The sequence below is a fragment of the Pelophylax lessonae genome, assembly GCF_965119305.1.
Source record: "Pelophylax lessonae genome assembly, chromosome: 1".
Taxonomy (NCBI): domain Eukaryota; kingdom Metazoa; phylum Chordata; class Amphibia; order Anura; family Ranidae; genus Pelophylax; species Pelophylax lessonae.
Window position 1 is genome coordinate 562,606,187 of NC_138768.1, and position 20,746 is coordinate 562,626,932.

Consider the following 20,746-nt stretch of genomic DNA (forward strand, 5'->3'; position numbering starts at 1 on the left):
GTATAGATGTGTTACCTTGAAGTGCTCCCCAAGCGTGCGGGAATACTTTAATGCAGTGTCTTTTTTGTAGCGAAACATCGCCATGTAGAGAACGGACTGGCAGCGCATGCTAGGGGCAATAGAAAAATGAATTAGGCAAGTTGACAGGAATCCAAGTAGTCTGGCATGACATACAGGGAAAAATGTTCATAATCAACTAAAAGTAGATATCATTGCTTGTCAGCCACTTACCATAAAACTGCAAAAGCTTTTTCATGTGTGGGTGCTGAACTTTCAGAGAAGTTCTTCAACTTCATGATAAACCTGTGAAGTACAAAAGAAAATAACCTTGAAGCCAGGAAATATTTCTCTTCTGAGAAAAAATGAAAAGTGCCTGCTTCATTCAGTTGGGTGACCAAATACGGGACAGCTGGTTCATTATACAACTTCAGTCTTTTCATATCCAGCTGATGGATGCAGTCTCTGCGCTAACTGACAAAAAGAGTGGGTCTGCCAGTTCAACAGAGTTGTGAAAAAAAAAAAAAATTTCAGGCATGCAGTATCCTTGGTCTGTGGTCCACACCAAAGATGCGCAAAAAAAAAAAAAAAAAAGACTTCTAAAGGTAGCCATGCTGTAAACCGAACTAGCTAATTTTTCCCATTGACTGCATTTTTGCAAGTATTACAAAATGCTATTAGGACACAGATTTAAAGCAGGATTAAACCCCAAAACAAAAATGTTTTAAATTGCAGCTTACCAATGCTTAGATGTGTTGTCTGCATTTGTTTTTTATTTTATTTTCTTTATTTTCACCTGGTGATCCAGGCATTATATGTTATTTTTCAACCCATTTTAACAGACCAAGCTATGTTCGGACAAAGCAGCAGTTCGAGGGTTGAGGGAAGCTATTTACTATTTATAGGGGGTTATTATAAAATGGTCAACTTTTATTTGTTTATGCAAAACCTTTATCCTAAAGAGAAAAAACCTTTTGCTGTAGTACCTGCTTATAAAGTGTAAAATGGGGTTCAGCTTCAAATCTGCTGGTCAAGTCTAATTCTTCTAGTCTAAAACAACCCTCTTCCCAGACTGACAAAGCTGCTGTCCAAAAGGTGTATTTGTTATTACTTCATTCAGACTGCAGACACCTGAAGAAAGGCAGTATGTTACTGGCTGGATCACAAAGTGAAATAAAGGGGCAAAAAAAAAGCCTAAAAAAAGAAGACTACTTCTGCATAACCTCCAATATTGTTGGGGTACAAATATTACCAGATCTCGCTCTCACGTTACCACATCTAGGCATAGAATGATTCCCTCCCAACTCTAGCAGCCAAATTAGTTCTCCTTAGGGTATGGAACTTAGCACCATCTCCTAGTCCGGTAGATACTGTTAATACATTGAACTACCAGTACAAAATGTAAAAAATATTTTTATGCACAAACTTATCCCCAGAAAAGTTCTGTTTGGCCTGGATCAGTGGGTTGCAAAACCTTAGATGTACTGTTACTATTTAACATTTGATAATGACATAGTTTTACCAATACCCTTATTTCCTTCCAAGGTACCTTTGATACTTATGTCACTGGCTCTGACTGTATCTCTACTCCCTCTATACCCCCAATGCACTTTTCCTCCTCTTCCCTTCTTTTATCCCACATTTTCACCCTCCCCTCCTTTCATTATTTCTCCTGCTTCCACGTGTCCTCTCCCCTTCTCCATTCTTCAAGGCTGAGTTGTTATATGTACTAGTGAGCATACAATATTTGAACTTTATATTTTAATCTCTGACTGTTATAGGTAAAATTATCCCTCATGTTTTGCTTTTATAAAGCCAATCCTTGTGTTTGTATTGTGAAGGCTCATATGCGGTTATCAGTATTTACATGCAAACTTCCATATTACTCGAACGGTAATTTTCTCTTTTAATAAGGAAATATTGAACATTAAAAACGAACGCAGTCATCACATGTAAAGACTGTTAAGCTGCAATACATTACATTTTTGTTTTGGGGTTTAGGATCATTTTAAGATAAATGTAATGGCCCTTTCTTGCTCAGAGGTCCCTAAAACCATGTGCCCAGGCCAGGTTGAGTAGTGTCAGTATGTGTCCATTTACACGACTATGAATAAATCAATTGATATAATTACATTTTAAAGAAAACTGGGAAAAAAATGATGCAATTACAATAATAAACAGGCACACTGCAATCTAAAAGGTTGTGGTTGCAGCTGCAAACAAACCATTTTTCTCAATGAAGCTGTCAGCTTGTGTGTGACATTGAGAACCATCCAGATTGGCTCCTACGAACCAATGTTTGGTAGGGACTAAAGCGGTTAGGCTCGGTTCACACTACTGCAATGTGATCTTGATTTTCAGTGCGATTATGTAGTGTGACTTTGGATGTGGTTAGCATATTCTTTGAAGCCAAATTGCACTGAAATAACACCAAAGTAGCACAGGTACCTTTTTCAAAATTGCAATGCACAGAATTGCATTAATGTGAATGGGCATAATTGAAAATAATGTCATTTACCTTAACATGCGATTCTTTGCGACGCATGTTGCATTAGAAATCACACCAGTGTGAACCAGCCTTTATTGACAGCTTGGTTTGACAGCTAGTAGTCACACAAAGTTGTCAAAAGAGAACTTTTATTAACACATCCTCAGTACAAGGCTTTGTGCTGAGAAATGTTAATATAAATAAAGTTGGGAGAAGGTAGGATAGCACAGGCATAATGAACCATAGTTTTTTTTTTTTTTCAAATGTAATATTGTCTTTACCAGAAATTAAGGGTTACTTACTTAATAAGATCAACTGTTTCAGCAAACATCGTGTAGGCAGGCTTTGGTGCATTAACATCAGCTTCCATTGCAATCCCGCACTCAATGAAAAACATGGCAGCATCTAGGTAATTAAATGACTTTCCAATCTTGTCGGACTAAAACACAAGCATAGAAGAGATAAAATAAATAATGGGGTCCTATGTGTTGACAAAAAGTGTAAGTGAAAGTACCCCAATTTCAATTAGGCCCATAGATTATTCGATTTTCATTCCTCCCACCATGGGTGTTGGGAGTCATGGGGAGCCTTTTTGGCTGGCAGAACACAATGATTGCTGCTAGCAGCTATAGCCGCCGGCAGTAATCACAAGTCAAAAATCTGACTTGCTGGTTGTATCCAAGTAGTAGTGCTCAATCAGCCTGCCCAAATATGGATCAAAAGTAGGAACTGGCTGATTAAGGCTTTAGATTAAGAAAAATGTTTTTCAGGAATGTACACAAAATTTCTAAGGACTTTCTACAAAGTTCAGCTGAAGGAAAAACTTTTTTTTGCTTCACTAAATACTTTGAAAAAAGGACACAAATACATGCGCCTAAAGACCTGAGAGTATATATAGGTGCTGTAACTACAATCATTAGTAACATCCATTTGCAAAAACCTCAATTATCATAAGGAAAGCATGTGAAGTCCAATGGTTTTCAAAGACCTCAACAGGGATGGATGCTTTATCTCTATGGTCAGGATTTCGAAGGCCATCAAGAAATTCAAAACCAGTTCATAACAATTAAAAATGTATGATGAGCGTAAGTCTTGAACCAAGAGGGAGAGGGTGGGAAAAAGCCCAGTAGCTAAGGTAAGAATGGTTCACAAATGGAGAGATCAAGAGTACGTAACCTCATTGGTGGATAGGTGCATCTAGAAGGCTGTCAGTTTAGCTGGCAGCCTGTATTGGAACAAATAGCTTGACCATAGAATGAAATGGGAAGGGAAGAAGAAAAGAGGAAGAAAAAGAAAAAGTGAATGCCAAGTTCCTTAGCGTAAAGGGTAGGACGTGTTTATATTTCTACAGTGAAATTTGTGTTATTATATTTTTCTCTGTTTTCTTCAAACCTTCCTTTTTTTTTCAATGAAAGTGGAGGTTATCTCCTTAAAGAAAAAAATCTTGGTGATTTTTAAAAACGCATCCATGTTGTTCAGGTAGATCTCTAGAGTCTGCTAGGGCTACTGAAATCACTTCCAAGATGGTGGTGCCCAGTGGCAGTCTCAGGAATTTTTTGTGTCTACACAAAGACTTTTGAAGGTATAAAACATGCATGCAATTCTTTAAATGCACATGTAATCTTATAGGAACATTTTTGCTGAAATTAATGGTTCAGCGATTATACTGTAAACTCACATGTAAGCACACACTAATAATTTTTTTTTAAGAAACATATATATTTGCAAATATATTGGGTATGTTTATTTTGAATGAATGTGCAGATGACACCAAGGATTTGTGCAGTCTGATTCTATCCATGATAATTTAAAATAACAGCCTGTGATGATCCGAAGCAAGTTCACAGCAGAAATATCTCAAGATATCATTTAAAATTCTGACTGACTCAAGCACTGCAGTAGGCAGGGCCGGATTAAGAGCATCATGGGCTTGGTGCTGAGGATTTTGAAGGGCCTTAAGGGCCGTGCCTTGCCATGCACCCAGAGGAGGAAGGGTGCAGCCATGCATGCCTAATTCAACATGGGATGCTGTCTCTGAAGCCCATAAACACATCCATGCATCGGCAACTGTCCCTCCTTGTCCGGCCTTCGCGCTGTGTGGGGAGGTTCTGAGGGTGCTGCCTGGGGAAGCGAGCATAGAAGCCAGACTTCTGTGTTTACAAGTGACAGAAGAGCGGTAACAGTGAATATGGCCAACCCGGGGCCTATATAAAAGGTAGGGGCCTGGAGCTGCAGCTCCAATAGCCCCTACGTTAATCTGGCCCTGGCAGTAGGAAAACAGATGATGTGACAACCATGCCCTGCTCAGCTTAGTACAAAAAATGAAATAGAGGGTAAGCAGGCAAAGGAATTTTTTGTTGGCCCTTGTAACACTGTACAATTCTAAAGGAAATGACAATTGTTCCATGACAAACTAGCAGAATGGCTTGATTTGGTAAAATGCTTTCACTAAAATAGATTCTTATTTACTAACCTGCCTTCACTCCGGTTACAAAGAAGCTAAGAATCTATTTGATAAAATCTCACTATTTTAGTAGCATAGCATGGCTCTAATGCCATGTCTGCCACTGCATGGCATCAAATCTAGTAGGTTGAAATAACCTACCATTGGAAAATTGCAGTGCCCTAAAAAGCATACCATTGCTCTGGTAACAACATGTGACTCTGCCAGCACAGCTTTGAACAGAACACTTTTTTATTTACGAAATGATGCTGATAGAACATGATTTTGGAATTGACCCAAGTTTAGCTTTTTGCCCAGGGCCCCGATATATTTTTTTATATTCACTTGGTCTAGCCAAGTACTGAAAATGCCCATATGCTGTGTCATGAGAATAAGCCAGTGAAGTGGTTCAAAATAATCACTGGCATTGTAATGTATAGCTAGGAGTTCCTGCTGGGGTGTGGTTATTCTCACAGGATTGCAAATAGTAAAAACCAGCAGACTGCCAGGAAACATATGGCAAACTGTATGTACATAACACAACAGCTTTGAGAAGTAAAACAGAAACATTAGAGCTGATGGCTTGCTCAGTGCATGTTAAAGGGAGATATTCAATCCACATTTTTAACACTGATGCCTTGTCCAAGAATTCAACTGACTTTAAGGTACTGCTAAACACAAGCTAAGCATATTTTATACCTGAGTTACTCCATTTTTTTCACTATGCTGCATTTTAAACAATTCATTCTCTATATGTAGTATCCCCATCTAGACTCCTCGATCCTGCACCTCAAAATTTGTCAGCAAAGCTACAGCTAACTGATTCATATCTCTGCTTTCTTTAACCCTCAAGTTCAAAGAAAGACGTACACTTAGAATAAAACAAACTTACCATGGCATCGGCTTTATGTTTTAGCTTCTTGGCCTCCTTCATGTAATGTTCTGGTGAATGTAACCTATAGTGAAGGACAGATATTTAATGATGGACACTTCTCACCAGCTCCAGGATTCAGACAAGAAATATGGGTAGGCATACATAAGCTAAGCATATTGAGAAATAGGAATACAACAGACATACTTTTCTTCAAACTTCAGCTGAGGTCTTGTTGGCTTGGCAGTACCATTTGGCAAAGAAGGCACTGGGAAAGGATTTGTGTTATTTTCTGTAGAACCCTGGAAATTTTTATAAAAAATTTAGTCCATAACTGATATGAAATATATACTAAAACTATTAGCTATACAAGAATTTGCGCATAACTGTAGAAAAAAAGCCCAATTTAAAAAAGTAAATATATTTTAATAAAAATACTAATGTGGAACTTAAGCTCTTAAAGAGGAAGTAAACTCTCCATTTTATTAAGCTATTAACAAACATTATCCTTTATAACCCATCCCCAGTCGCATGTTACTCACTATTTTGACATCTTTGAAAATCCATGCCTGCAGGGATAAGCTGGCGCCATCTTAGATATTGTTTTTCCGGGTCCCCTATTCAGATTACTTCCGCCCCTTCATGTAACCCTAGCTGTAATCTCGCGCATGCGCAATAATTTCTTAGCCAAGCCTTGTTCAAGTTCTAATAACGTCCACTGATGCGGAAGCTGATCCCCACTATAGTATGCCGTCCTCTGTCCAGGTTTACACCCCATGTGACGTCACACGGTCACATGGGGTGTAGCATGAACTTGTGAATGAAACAATCTCACAGTTTTTAAGTGCAGTGCCGCGGGGAGCTGAATTAACATACACAGCACACTGACCATGCCATGAATCAGGGAAAAGTTGTGCATGTGCTGGTGACTTTATTAGAAAGAATTGAACAGATTACAAAACTGAGCAAATAGGGAGACCTCTAAATGCAGCGATCATTAGTGTTATTTATGCTGATTTAAATGTGATAAATGTGTGGGGGAGAGTTTACTACCACTTTACTACCACCACAAATATTTACACTATCATAATTATGTTATGCCAAAAACACACCAACATCGTCTCATCCCCTATTTTTGCAATGCTAGATACTCTGGAAGGATAAAAATGAAAATGTTTTTATTTTATTTATTTAGATCCAAAATAGATACCTATTGGTGTCTTATTTCTAGTATTACCCATGTAGAAAAATACACAATTACACATTAAACTTGTAAAGCATACAAGCTACTAAATACATTAAGACAATCCGCTACAACAGCCTTTAACATGAGACTGTTGCATCATTTTGCAAAAGTAACCATGGTGCTGCACTATGGCACTTTCTGTCACACTCAGCCCTACATGTGCTGGGTTGATAAAGACAACGCATTTTTCCTCACTGCTGATGCAGTGGAGGTAATTTACTAAATGAATAAATACTGTTCACTTTGACAATTGAATATTTGTAAATATAATGAACCTGCGCTCACTTAAAAATATCCAATATCCAATCATGTGTGAGAATTGAAAAATAAACAAACCAACAGGATTTTTTGGCAAATGGAAGCAACAGCACATGTTAATAACCTCTACTCCATTAGTAAATCTGCCCCAGCATATTTGCATGAAGAAAAGAGCTGCTAGAGGTAAAATTCTCCTTCCAAACAAGGTATGTGAATTGAGGACAAGTGAAATGTAGAGAAGTGCCTTGAAAGTCCTTTAAACTCAGTTTCCATAAACCACCAGGACTGCAGTTGCATCTAATCTCTACTGAGTGCTAGAAAGCCCCATCTACTGTTTCCACTTAAAAAAAAATATGCCACATAAGTGAACTTCCAGTCCTCTCCCCATCCCAAATGCAAGAAACAAACTGAAATGGCATCAAGTATGAGTCACTTTGAAGCTTTTATTTCCTTCTCCAAACGGGGAGGTGGGAACAAGCCGATAGCTAGTGCGGTAATGAAATATAAATGGAGTTATAGTAATATATTTATTGTATTTACAAAGTAAGATAATTTTTGCAAGTCTGTTGGATGGTTCATAATTTATCTTAGTTACATAAATGAGCACAGGAATTAAATGTGGCCTAAAGGGTTCCATGAATATAAAACATATACAAACTGCACTTTAACCACTTACCTACAGTGCACTTTCACCCCCTTCCTGCCCAGACCGATTTTCAGCTTTCAGCGCTCTCACACTTTGACTGAGAATTACTCAGTCATGCAACACTGTACCCATTCAAAAATTGTGTCCTTTTTTTCACACAAATAGAGCTTTCTTTTGATGGTATTTAATCACTACTGGGTTTTTTATTTTTTGTGCTATAAATAAAAAAAGACTGAAAATATTGTGAAAAAACGCATTTTTCTTTGTTTCTGTCATAAAATTTTGCAAATTAGTAATTTTTCTTCACAAATTTTGGCCAAAATTTATACTGCTACTTATCTTTGGTAAAAATAACCCAAGTAAGTGTATATTATTTGGTCTTTGTGAAAGTTATAGAGTCCACAAGCTATGGTGCGAATCATTGAAAATTGATCACACTTGATCACACCTGATGTACTGAAGGCCTATCTCATTTCTTGAGACACTAAAAAGTCAGGAAAGTACAAATACCCCCCAAATGACCCCTTTTTGGAAAGTAGACATTCCAAGGTATTTAATAAGGGGCATGGTGAGTTTTTTGAAGTTGTAATTTTTTCCCACAATGCTTTGCAAAATGAAGATTTTTTTTTTTATTTTATTTTTTTTTACAAATTGCCGTATTAACAGGTTATTTCTCTCACACAGCACATGTATACTTGCAACTACACCCCAAAACACATTCTACTACTCCTTCTGAGTATGGCGATACCACATGTGTGAGACTTTTTCACAGCCTGGCCACATACAGAGGCCTAACATCCAACCAGCACCGTCCGGCATTCTAGGAGCACAAATTTCACATATAATTTCCTGACAACCTATCGTACTTTTGAAGGCCCTGGAGCACCAGGACAATGGAAACCCCTATAAAATGACCCCATTTTGGAAAGCAAACACCCCAACGTATAATTTTTGAGGCATAATGAGTCTTTTGAATATGTCATTTTTTTCCACAAGTTTTTGGAAAATGTGGAAAGAAAATGAAAACACATTTTTTTTTACACAAAGCTGTCCATTTATGCAATATTTCTAACACATAGCATGTACATAGCAAAAATTGCACCCCAAAATACATTCTGCTATTCCTCCTGAGTATGGCGATACCACATATGTAACACTTTTTCACAGCCTGGCCACATACATAGGCCTAACATCCAAGTAGCGCTTTACACAAAGTTGTCCATTTATCCACTTTAAGACTGGGCCTATTTTTGACACTTGGTGTTTACAAGCTAAAAATCATTTTTTTGCTAGAAAACTACTTGGAACCCCCAAACATTATATATTTTTTTTTAGCAGAGACCCTAGAGAATAAAATGGAGATCGTTGCAATATTTTTTATCACACCATATTTGCGCAGCAGTCTTCCAAATGCGATTTTTTTGAAAAAAAATCACTTTTTTGATCTAAAAAATAAGAAAACAGTAAATTTAGCAAATTTTTTTTCCATAATGTGAACGATAATGTTACGCCGAGTAATTAGATACCCAACATGTCATGCTTCAAAATTGCGCATGCTCACAGAATGGCGCCAAACATTGGTACTTAAAAATCCCCATAGGCAACATTTTAAAAATTTCTGCAGGTTACTAGCTTAGAGTTACAGAAGAGGTCTAGGGCTTAAATTATTGCTCTCGCTCTAACGATCGCGGCGATACCTCACATGTATGGTTTGAACACCGTTTACATATGTGGGCGGGACTTGCGTATGCGTTTGCTTCTGCGCGCGAGCTAACGGGGACAGGGCGCTTTAATTTTTTTTTTTTTTTTTTTTTCCTATTTATTTTATTTATTATTTTTTTATTTTTACACAGTTTAAAAAAAAAAAAATGTTTTGATAATTTTTATTCCTATTACAAGGAATGTAAACATCCCTTGTAATAGAAATAGGCATGACAGGTCCTCTTTATTGTGAGATCTGGGGTCAAAAAGACCTCACACCTCACAACTACACTAAAAAAGAAAAAAAAAAAAAAAAATTGTTGAAAGAGGAAAAAAAAAAAAGCAAAAAAAAAAAAGCGGCCCTTTAAACCGGTTGCTAGGCAACGTCTTTTGACGTAGCTCCGGTCCTCCAAGACCATAGAGTTGAGTGAGGGCCATCTTGCCCTCACTCGACTTCCTGTCTCTGAGGATCCGGGACCGGATAGTTTTCCCCGCTGCCGGCGGGTCCGGTAAGCTGGGAAAACGTCTGGGACGCGGCAGGAGGGGGGGGGGCACCTCTTCCCCTGCACCGTAAGGGTAATTCCGCGGCGAATCCGCCACTGGGACCACCCTTATCTGAAAGCCGACCGCCCGCCGTTTCAAAAAATACCGGGGTTATGGGGGCTATCTTCTGCCATAACCCCAGTATTTAGCTTTTAATGGCCGACGCATATAGTCGTTAGGCGGTCAGTAAGTGATTGCATGTATATGGCAAACAGGTGACGATGACTGATGGGGTGACAGGTGACGATGACTGATGGGGTGACAGGTGACGATGACGGATGGGGTGACAGGTGATGATGACTGATGGGGTGACAGGTGATGATGATTGATGAGGTGACAGGTGACGATGATTGATGAGGTGACAGATGACAATCACTGACCGGGTGACATGTGACGATGATTGATGGGGTGACAAGTGACGATCACTGATGGGGTGTCAAGTGACGATGATTGATAGGGTGACAGATGACGGTGACTGATGGGGTGACAGGTGACGATGACTGATGGGGTGACAGGTTACGATGACTGATGGGGTGACAGATGACGATGACTGATGGGGTGACAGGTGACGGTGATTGATGGGGTGACAGGTGACGGGGCGATGGTCACTGATGGGTGACAGGTGACGGGCGATGGTGCACGGCGGTACTGATGGCAGTCTCTGGTGACCGGTGAACTTTAGGCTACATTCACATGTGAGCGTAGCGATCACGGGCAGAATCACTGCGATTCTGCCCGTGATCCAGAAATCATTGCAAATGGCGGGACGCCTGTGCGTTGCCCGCTGTGCGATGTTGCTGCGATTTCCGCCTGCCGAATCGCGGTAACATCACGCAAACAACGCATGACGCCCCAAAGAAACTCTTGTACTTTTTTGGGCGTCATGCGATGTTTGCGCGATGTTACTGCGATTCGGCAGGCGGAAATGGCGGCAACATCGCACAGCGTTTGGGGTGCTATTGCAAATCACGGGCAACGCACAGGCGTCCCGCAATTTGCAATGATTTCCGGATCGCGGGCAGAATCGCGGTGATTTTGCCCGCGATCGCTGCGCTCACATGTGAACGTTATGGGTGTCAATTTCTGGGCACTGATGAGGTGACTGTTGGGTGACAGGTGACATTGGGGGGGGCTGAGGACTGTGTGGGGGGACCTTTATTACTGTGATTTTAGTGTGATTTTACTTTGTACATGTGTACAGAGCAGTAACTCACTATTTCTAGCTCTTCTCCCCTCATACTGGAAACTGTATGAGGAGAGAAGAGCTAGTAACAGTGAGTTACTGCTCTGTGTTTACATTTTGTGATCGGCTGTGAATGGATTCACAGCCGATCACATAGTAAACAGTCACTGTCAGTGACTGTTTACTACCGCCGGTGACAGCTGTGTTCCTACGGAACACAGTGCCACCGACATGACCGCGCTGCGCGCTCCCGATCGCGCATGCGCGGTCATCTCCCGGCCGCCTCCATTGTGATCGGCTGTGTCATTGGAACACAGCCGATCACGTGGGAAACAGCCATGCCTATTGGCTGTTTCCCCCCTGCCGGTGACCGGCTGTGTCCCGGGGACACACCGACACCGGCAGTGCACGGCGGCGCGCCCGCGATCGCGCGCCTGCCGTGCTTGAATGGGCGGACGTCATATGACGTCCGCCCAGGATAATAGCCGCACCGTCCCGCCGTCATATGACGGCGGGCGGGCGGTAAGTGGTTAAAGAAATTCAGTCTGAAGGAGCACATGCAGCAAAGTTAACCAAGAGTTTGACATACTGCAGCACCCAGGTCAGAGAAGGGAACCTTATCTGAACAGAAAGGTAAACCCTCTGGGTAACAGAAAAGCTCAACTGGAGCAAACAACCCAGGAAAGCAAATAACCAAGGGGGAAACAACCCCAACAGCCAGGGACCTGCAAAACTAGAGCCCCCTTAAGGCACTGCCGCACACAGAACCTTGCGGCAAAAGGAAGCATCTGCAGATGCAAGAACCTCAAGTTTGTAAAATTTGGAAAGGGTGTGCACCGACGACCAAGTCGCAACCTCGCACACCTGGGCCAACTGAAGCCTGTTGCTGGAAAGCCCAGGATGCACTCACCGCCCTGGTAGAGTGCGCCTCGACAAGGAAGGGCGGTAACCGTTCCCTAAACGAATAGGCCTGTACAATCGTCTGTCTGATCCATCTAGAAATGGTTGCCGCAGATGCAGCCATATCCTTCCGAGGTCCCTCAGGAAAGACAAAAAGAGAATCCGACTTACTGAAGGATGCCGTGGACGACAGGGAGACCCTGATCGCCCGGACTACATCCAAGGAATGCAAGGCACACTCCTTAGGATGCTTAGGGTTCGCACATAGCGAAGGTAAGACAATATCCTCATTAAGGTGAAAAACAGAAACCACCTTAGGAAGGAAGGATTGGTTAGGTCGCAAGACCACCTTATCCCTATGAACCACCAGGTAAGGGGAGCGGCAAGACAAGGCTGCCAATTCCGACACTCTGCGAGCAGATGTGATAGCCACCAGAAAGGTAACCTTTCTTGTCAGCAGAGGCAGAAAATTTTTTTCTGATGTTTTCAAAGGGAGGACGTTGCAAAACGGACAGGACCAAGTTTAAGTCCCAAGGAGGTAAAGGCGCTCTCCGAGGAGGAGCCAAATGACGCACACCTTGATAAAGGTGCCTATCAATGAATTAGACGCCAAGGGGCGCTGAAAAAGGATGGCCAGTGCAGATAACTGGCCCCTAATAGTGGTCAGCGCAAGACGCTGGTCCACACCAGATTGGAGGAAGGCTAACACCTTCGCCACTGAAAAGGATTCACACCAGGCAAAATAAGCCTTCCAAGTACGGTAATAGATCTTACCGGACGAGGCCTTCCGAGCCCTGAGCAGGGCAGGAATGACCGCCGACGAGAGACCCCGATCTCTCAAGACCTGGCCTTTAACAGCCACGCTGCCAAGGTCAGCGACCATAAAGCAGGATGGAAGATCGGCCCCTGAGTCTCGAAGACCAGTTGGACGATGGCCACGTACCAAGACCGACGCCGCCAGTCTGGGACCACCAGAATCACCAACTTCGGTTCCGAAACTAACCTGCGAAGGAATCTGGCCAACAACCGAAGCGGAGAAAAGGCAGAAATCAGCCGATACGGATTCCAAGGCACCACCAGCGCATCCGAGGCGACCACCAGAGGATCGCGCGTTCATGCCACGAACCTTCCTACCTTGTTGGTTAGCCGAGAGGCGAACAGACCCACATCCGGGGATCCCCATCTCGCACACATCATCTGAAAAACCTCCGGGTGTAGGGACCATTCTCCCTGGTCCAGGGTCTGGCCGCTCAGATAATTGGCCTGCCAATGCTCCACACCCGGAATGTGAACAGCCGAAATCGCCGGGACGTGCGTCTCGGCCCAAGACAGAATTCTGGTCACTTCCTGGGCCGCCCGGTAACTCCTGGTGCCCCCTTGATGATATGATGTAAGCCACCGCAGTGGCGTTGTCCGTCTGGACCCGCACAGGGCGGCCCCGAAGATGAGCCGCCACGGAGCAAGCATAATCTGATCGCTCGCAATTCCAAGATGTTCACCGGCAGGGAGGATCCCTCCTCCGACCAAGTGCCCTGGGCAGACAGAATGCCCAGAACGCCACCCCAGCCTAACAGGCTGGCATCCGTGGTGATCACAATCCACAACAATGGGCGGAAGGAGTTTTCCTCCGTCAGAGCCAGAGACTGAAGCCACCAGAGAAGATCCTCTCTGACTTGGCGACTCAGAGATATCCTCCTTTCCAAGGATTGAGAATGCCTGTCCCACCTGGCCAAGATCTCCGCTTAAAGAGAGCACGTGTGGAACTGTGCAAACGGTATTGCCGCGAAGGCTGACACCATCAACCCCAGGGACCGCATGCAGGCCCTGAGCGATGAGGAATCCTTGTCCTGAAGGGACCTGACCTCGTCCTGTAGAGTCCAGAGCATGTCCTCCGGCAGGAAACCTTTACTTGGGCAGAGTCCAGGACCATTCCCAGATAAAGGATAAACAGAAGGGGACAAGGTCGACTTCTGAACGTTGATGGTCCATCTGAACTCCCGGAGCTTCTGAACGGTAGTTGACAGATCACGCAAGACTCGGGCTGGCACTCGATCATAACAGGAGATCGTCCAGATATCATCCCAAGACCACAATCCCCTGCGCCCGCAACAGGGCCAGACCAGGAGCCAGCACTTTGGGAAACACCCTTGGAGCCGAAGCGAGACCGAAAGGTAACGCCACAAACTGATAGTGATCCTCCGTGATTGCGAATCGGAGGAACCTCTGAAGACCCGCGAATACAGGGATGTGCAAATACGCATCCGCGAGGGCGGTGGAAGCCAGGAAATCTCCTGGACTAAAGGAGGCCACCACCGAACTGAGGGATTCCATGCGGAACTTTTAAACCCGCACAAAGCGGTTCAGAGCTTTCAAGTCCAGAAATGGATGTACCTTGCCCTCCTTATTGGGCACAGTGAACAGATTCGAGTAAAACCCCCGAAACCTGTCCCGATGTAGCACCGGGACGATCACCCCCTGGGCGAGGAAATCATGAACCGCCCGATGAAGATCGTGTAACCGATCTGGGGTCAAATGAAGATTTGAGGGAAAGACTCTGTCCGCTGGCAGCGAAAGGAATTCGAGCTTGTATTCCTATCGAATGATTTCCTGAACCCACCTGTCCGGAATCCGGAGCAGCCAAAGGTCTAGGAAACCACGCAGACGTCCCCCCACCCCTGTAATGGGTGAGGTCGTCCCTGCAGGTGGAGGCAGAAGGACCCGCCGGGCCGGCATGGGTGGGTTTTAGCTTGCCCGCCCAGGGCTTCCTCTGACCACCCTGGCCCTTAAAGGGTTTCCCCTTGACCTGTGCCTTGAAGGCACGAAAGGACCCCTGATTTGGTTTAAAGGAAGGGCCCTGCTTACCGCGGAAAAACTTACCCCTGGGGTCTGGGGCAGCAGAGTGCTTTTGCCCCCAGTGCCCCCTTTAACCAACTCGTCCAGGGAATCCCCAAAAAGACGATTCCCCTCATAAGGGATGTCAGACACCATCTTCCTGGAGGCTGGTCAGCCGACCAGCACGTCAGCCACATTAAACAATGGAGCAGCACCGTGACACCAGACAGCTGAGCTGCTAGTGGAGCCTCCTCCAAGGCCGCGTCACACAGGTACAAAAAACCTGCCAGACGCATCTGCTCCACCATCTCCACAGTAGTCGGAGGGGCGGAATCCGCCTCCAGAGTGCATTTGAGCACTGAACACCGGAGAATCCTCCGAGGGCATGCGAGTGGCCTTGTTTAACCTGGACACTGTGTGATCCACTTTAGGGGACACGGTCCATCGCGAATCCGTAGGAGACGCGAAAGGGCAACGGAATTGAAGCCATTTTGGTACCACAAGAGGGCGCATTAAATTACGCCATTGTTCGTTTACCGTCACGTGAAACTCAGCGGGACAAGGAAACACCTGTGCCGCAGTTCGGGTTCTGAGAGTCCCAAAAGGAAGACTGCTTACCCGGTGGGTTGGGCTCATCCTCTAAATGTAGTGTCTCTTCAACAGAAGCAAAAAAGCGCAGACACAGCAGAGCATTCTTAAGCAGCTTCAGGAGAAAAAACATTCTCCTCCTCCCCCTCCACCCCCACATCAGCATGAAAGGACTGAGACCCCTCAGGGGGTAAACTGTCCAGGGCAACCATATAAGAGTCAGAATCAAAGGATAATGAAATCCTAGCTCTTTTCCTAGAACCCCGCTCTGACATCAATAAATCCACCTTGGACGCTAAAGTCGCAAGCGCAGCAGCAAGAGAAAATGAAGATTCAGGAGTACCTGAAACATTCACTAAGGCTGGGGGGGGAATATGCAGTCCTGGGACTCCATGAGAAACATACTATGGCACTGGCCCTTTAAGACGCAATCGCGGCGACCCACCGCAATAGGGATCCCACTAAGGTACCCCCCCTGAGATGGGAAAAGCACTGAAAACAGAAGAACACCAGCAAAAAGAGCCCCCAGTTACTTTGCTGCTGGAAACGATCATTGCATACAGTAAAGGAAGTGATGTCACCCACTAGAGGCTGAACAGGAACTGGTCTAAGGGAAAATGGTTGCCAATGCATCTGAATGGGAGGCTCCGGGAAAATGTCCGCCGAACATGTGCAAAGAAGAACACCTTGCCACACACAAGATGGTGCCCGAAGGCTCCAAAAACACTACATAGAGGGCTGCAGAAAGTGCCCACAGTGAGGCCAGAGCAGCTGACCATACCCAAAATTGCTGACCCGCGTTTTTTTGCACCGCAGCGGTCCGCACCGCCATGTCTGCACCCCCAAACACACTAATAAAGCGGGCAGGGACAGGGACCCTCACAAAACCTCCACATGGCAATACCTGCGCCTAGAAGCCCCCACAGGGACCAGGAGGGATGCGAGCCCCGGACACAGACATGAGAGGAGAGCACAGACACATGCAGACTGTCATCCCTAAACAGACGCCCCACACAGAGGTTACTTACTGCTCCATACGGCGTGGGTGCCTCGATATCGCGGGAACCCCCCACCCCAGATGGCGGGGGGGGGGGGCATCAGCCGAAATAGGATGCGTCGCACGGTCAAAAACGCATGTTGAGGCATCCCAGGGAGGTAGCCACCTCACAGGCTTTTGCCCCTGAGGACAAGGGCAGGTTGTTTGCTAGGCCAGGGCGCACGCATAGCCTGCTAAACGCTCAATGGCAGGCTGGGATTCCAAAAGATCCTCTGTCCTGGAGTACCAGGAACGACCAGTCCGATTCCCCGCTCCGCAAACGCTGTAGTCTTCCGAAGATCCGACTAACTAAGCGCAGAACAAATAAAAAGCTAGTAGTGCAAAGAAAACGCTTTTGCAGAAAATAAAAGTAATAAAACAGAAGAAAGGCTGAGACATGTAGCCCCAGCACAGGGAAAGCCTATCTTACTCCTATCTAGGCAGAAGACAAACTGAATTGGGAATGAGGCTAGCCGGGGGTATTGGACCAGTGGGACAGCCCCCTGTAGGTGTGTCTATGTAAATTGTTTGTTTTTAACAAGTCTTATGCCTAGCTTGCTCCTGTGGATAAGAGGTCAATACCCATTGGTGAAGACTGTATGAGTGGGTGGCGACTGTCAGAGGGCATAAGAGAAAACATATGGCGAAGCATAGGGGAGATCCGCCCTCTGTGTCCACCCCATCCCCTATACTTCGCCATATAGGCTCTTTTTTTTTTAACTGTGGTGAAATCACTTCCTACAGCGGTGCAATCATTGATTTACAAATATGCTGAGAGCAAACGCCGCTGCTGTCAGAATAAACAAATCAGTGCTGAAGCTAATGGGCGTACCTGAAAAGCAAACAATGGTTAACAATAAAACACAGTAACAATAAAACATTACAATATAATAGTATACAGTGCAGTAAAACAGTAAAGAAAACTATGGTTAACAATGAAAAACAGTAACAATAAAACATTATAGTATAACTGTATATTACAAAGTACATTAAAAGAATAAGAACAGAAAATTAACTCAAGAAAATTACAGCTATATTTGGCTTTTTTATTTTAAATTTTTTTTTTTGTAACTTTTTTTTGTAACTTTTTTTGTAACTGTAGAAAAACTTTAAACCTTCTAGGCTAGGGTCTCTCAAAATGCGATAGCCATCGGACATCTTTTGAGACCCTGTATGAAAGTGTACCCTATACTAATACTCTACTAGTGTGTGGTAGCGACGAAAACAGTCCCCGATGCAGAGACCAGGTTGGCCAGGACAGGAGGAACACAGAGGGGCTTCTCAACACTACCAGTCGTCGTTGCAATTTGGACTGTCGTATCTGTGTGAATGGAGGAAAGAAGGAAAACATTTCATGTGTCCCTCCCCTTCACTGCAAGCAATTTATTACACTTCAAGCAGGTTCTCTCTCCCCCATCTAAGTCGGGAATCTACAAGCCGTTGGGGGAAGCTTTAGGTCACATGCTACCACATGCACCAATTCCAGAATCAAAAAGGTGACTAAAAAGTGGCAAGCTTGTGTAATAATTGTCCAAGTATAAATGTTACCCCTTTCCGAATAAGGGTGACACCAAGTCCCAAACAATCTTGCGGCTGCTCCATATGTAGTCTGGGCAGTTGGGGGGCTCCACATTGCTATCTTTTCTCTCGTAATCTGGAATATACATGTATAGCCTGTTGCCCTGTCACAGCTCTTATACATCTTGACCCCATATCTGGCACGCTTGCTTGGAAGAAACTGTTTGAAAGCAAGGCGGCCAGAAAATGTAATCAGTGACTCATCAATGCAGACAGCTTGTTGGGGTGTATACAAGGCTGCAAACGTTTGGTTGAAGTGATTTACTAGGGGCTGAAATTTGCGGAGCCGGCCATATCCAGGATCACCCCGAGGATAACAGAGTTCATTGTCATTGAAGTACAAGAACTGCAAGATTTCATCTAGTCCTGGCCATGGCAGCAGAGAACACGGGCATATGATGAATTGTGTCAGTGGACCAATATGAACGCAATTCACGCTTTTTAGTAATGTCCATGAGGAGGGATAGGCCCAGAAAGGTTTTAAATTTAGAACCAGTGATATGTTTCCATGCAAATTCTCTGGTGTCAAATTTGGATTTGCAGCAATGAATTGATCGGCATATAAATTCCTTTGGTCCACAATATATCGGTACAGATCTTCAGTAAAAAAACAGCTCATAGGAACCAAGGGGAGTAAAATCGGCTGTTTCCACCCGAGTTCTGGGTTGACCAGTGAATGGGGGAAGTACGAGCGCTGCAGAAGTGGTGGGCTCCTAATCAGGATTTGCAAGTGCATCAGTAAGGACACTATGGGCTCTACGGGCCTGTCTTCGAATTATTGGTGGCTGTGGGACACTACTTGTGCTAGCCATTGCACCAGCTTGAACTGCACTTATGAGACTCGCCACATCACCATGTGCTACTGCAGTGCTGGTTTTACTATGACCAGGATGTATTAGGCTGCTGGTGCTTGCCAGTTCACTAGAAGGTTGAGTGGCACTAGTACCCACACTCTGCTGCATACGAGAACCCTGCGATTGTTCCCCCTAAGCAACAGAAGAACGGAGTCAGGTACGCCTGACCTTACCAGCGACCAATACTCTGTCGTCAGAGCTATCTGTCAGGGAGCCGCTGCTCTCTACAGGTTCAACTCAGGGCTGAAACAACGAATCGATTAGACGACACCTAATCAATTATGAAAATAGTTGTAGCCGATTAGTTGGCCTGCATACAGAATGCATTATTCGTTTACATATCAGAAAATACAGTGCAGCACATTTACAGCTCAGTACACCATCAATACATGCCGGTATACCCAGTGCAGCGCACCTACAGCTCAGTACATCCTCCATTAGAGATGGGCTCGGGCGTATTCCGGATCCCACCTGCCCGATACTGCCCGGAAGCCGACACTGAACACACCTAATGCCAGGCAGTGAGACATTTCCCGGTCTGTGCAGCTGCGGATCAGGAAATGTCTCACTGCCTGTGATTAGCTGTGTGCAGTGTCGGCTTCCTGGCAGGATCCTGAACACGCCCGAGACCATTCCTACCCTCCATACATGTCAGTACACCCTCCATACATGTCAGTAAGCTTGTAAATGTGTGAGGAGCAATGCCTTATGGGACAAGCAATCCTGGCAAGAAGAAGGAAGTGATTTGAAGTGATTCTAAAGGCAGTTTTATTTTACCTTGCTATAGGGGAACTTTATTTTATACTGATACTTTTTCTCAAGTACTATCAATTACCGATACCCATTTTTAATGTGGGGACAGTTTTTTTTTTAGACTAATCATAAAGAAACAGTAATTTTTTCTGATTATGAAGAACATTTCTTCTGTGGCTTTGAAACTGTGCTAATTCAGCGTGATTTTAAAGCAACAGATCAGTGCAATTTGGACCTTTGATTTAATTGCGGCTTGCAGACTTCATTTAACAGAACTCAATGGAGGTCAATAGAATTGAAAAAAAAAAAAGGTATTGTTTTTAGTATCAGAGCACCCCTTCCAGCAAACTATACAATGAAAAACAGGGATATTTAGTTCACATATAGTCCATTCAGAATTTGTGTTGTTAATATGTGGTCACGCCCCTTTAGTACTTGATAGTTTAAATACACATACAAGCTATTTGGATTTGAGCAGAGGTATATATCTTTTCCCATCATATAGCTGGTTATTTGTATTTACCACTGCATAGAGATAGTCAAGAACAAATTGTCTTTTTTTAAACTTTACATAACTAAATGATATGCCACACTTTGAGGTCTTTTTTTTAAATTTCTGATTATTCAAGACAATAAATCGGCCAAATAATCGTTAGTTGCAGCTAGGGATCGACCGATTATCAGCAATGCCATATATTGAGGGCCGATATGCACTTTCCCCGATAAATCGGAATCGGCCCCTGAGGTTACCGATATTGCCGATATTTTGGGAAAGTGCATGTACTGGAGTGATGCCTGCAGCTAGAGGCATCACCCCGGTACTGGCGTC

General features: G+C 44.1%; 1 protein-coding gene across 1 annotated transcript in view; it reads right to left on the reverse strand.

Moving 5' to 3' along the window:
• Positions 1-20,746, reverse strand: part of AFF1 (ALF transcription elongation factor 1) — a 268,126-nt gene that overhangs the window by 21,344 nt on the left and 226,036 nt on the right. Inside the window, exons 14-18 of the mRNA XM_082265696.1 lie at positions 6,007-6,101; positions 5,821-5,884; positions 2,788-2,924; positions 232-303; positions 16-109 (exon numbers count right to left, since the gene is read on the reverse strand). Coding sequence (XP_082121822.1) covers positions 16-109; positions 232-303; positions 2,788-2,924; positions 5,821-5,884; positions 6,007-6,101 — 462 coding nt within the window. The remainder of the gene's footprint in view (positions 1-15; positions 110-231; positions 304-2,787; positions 2,925-5,820; positions 5,885-6,006; positions 6,102-20,746) is intronic.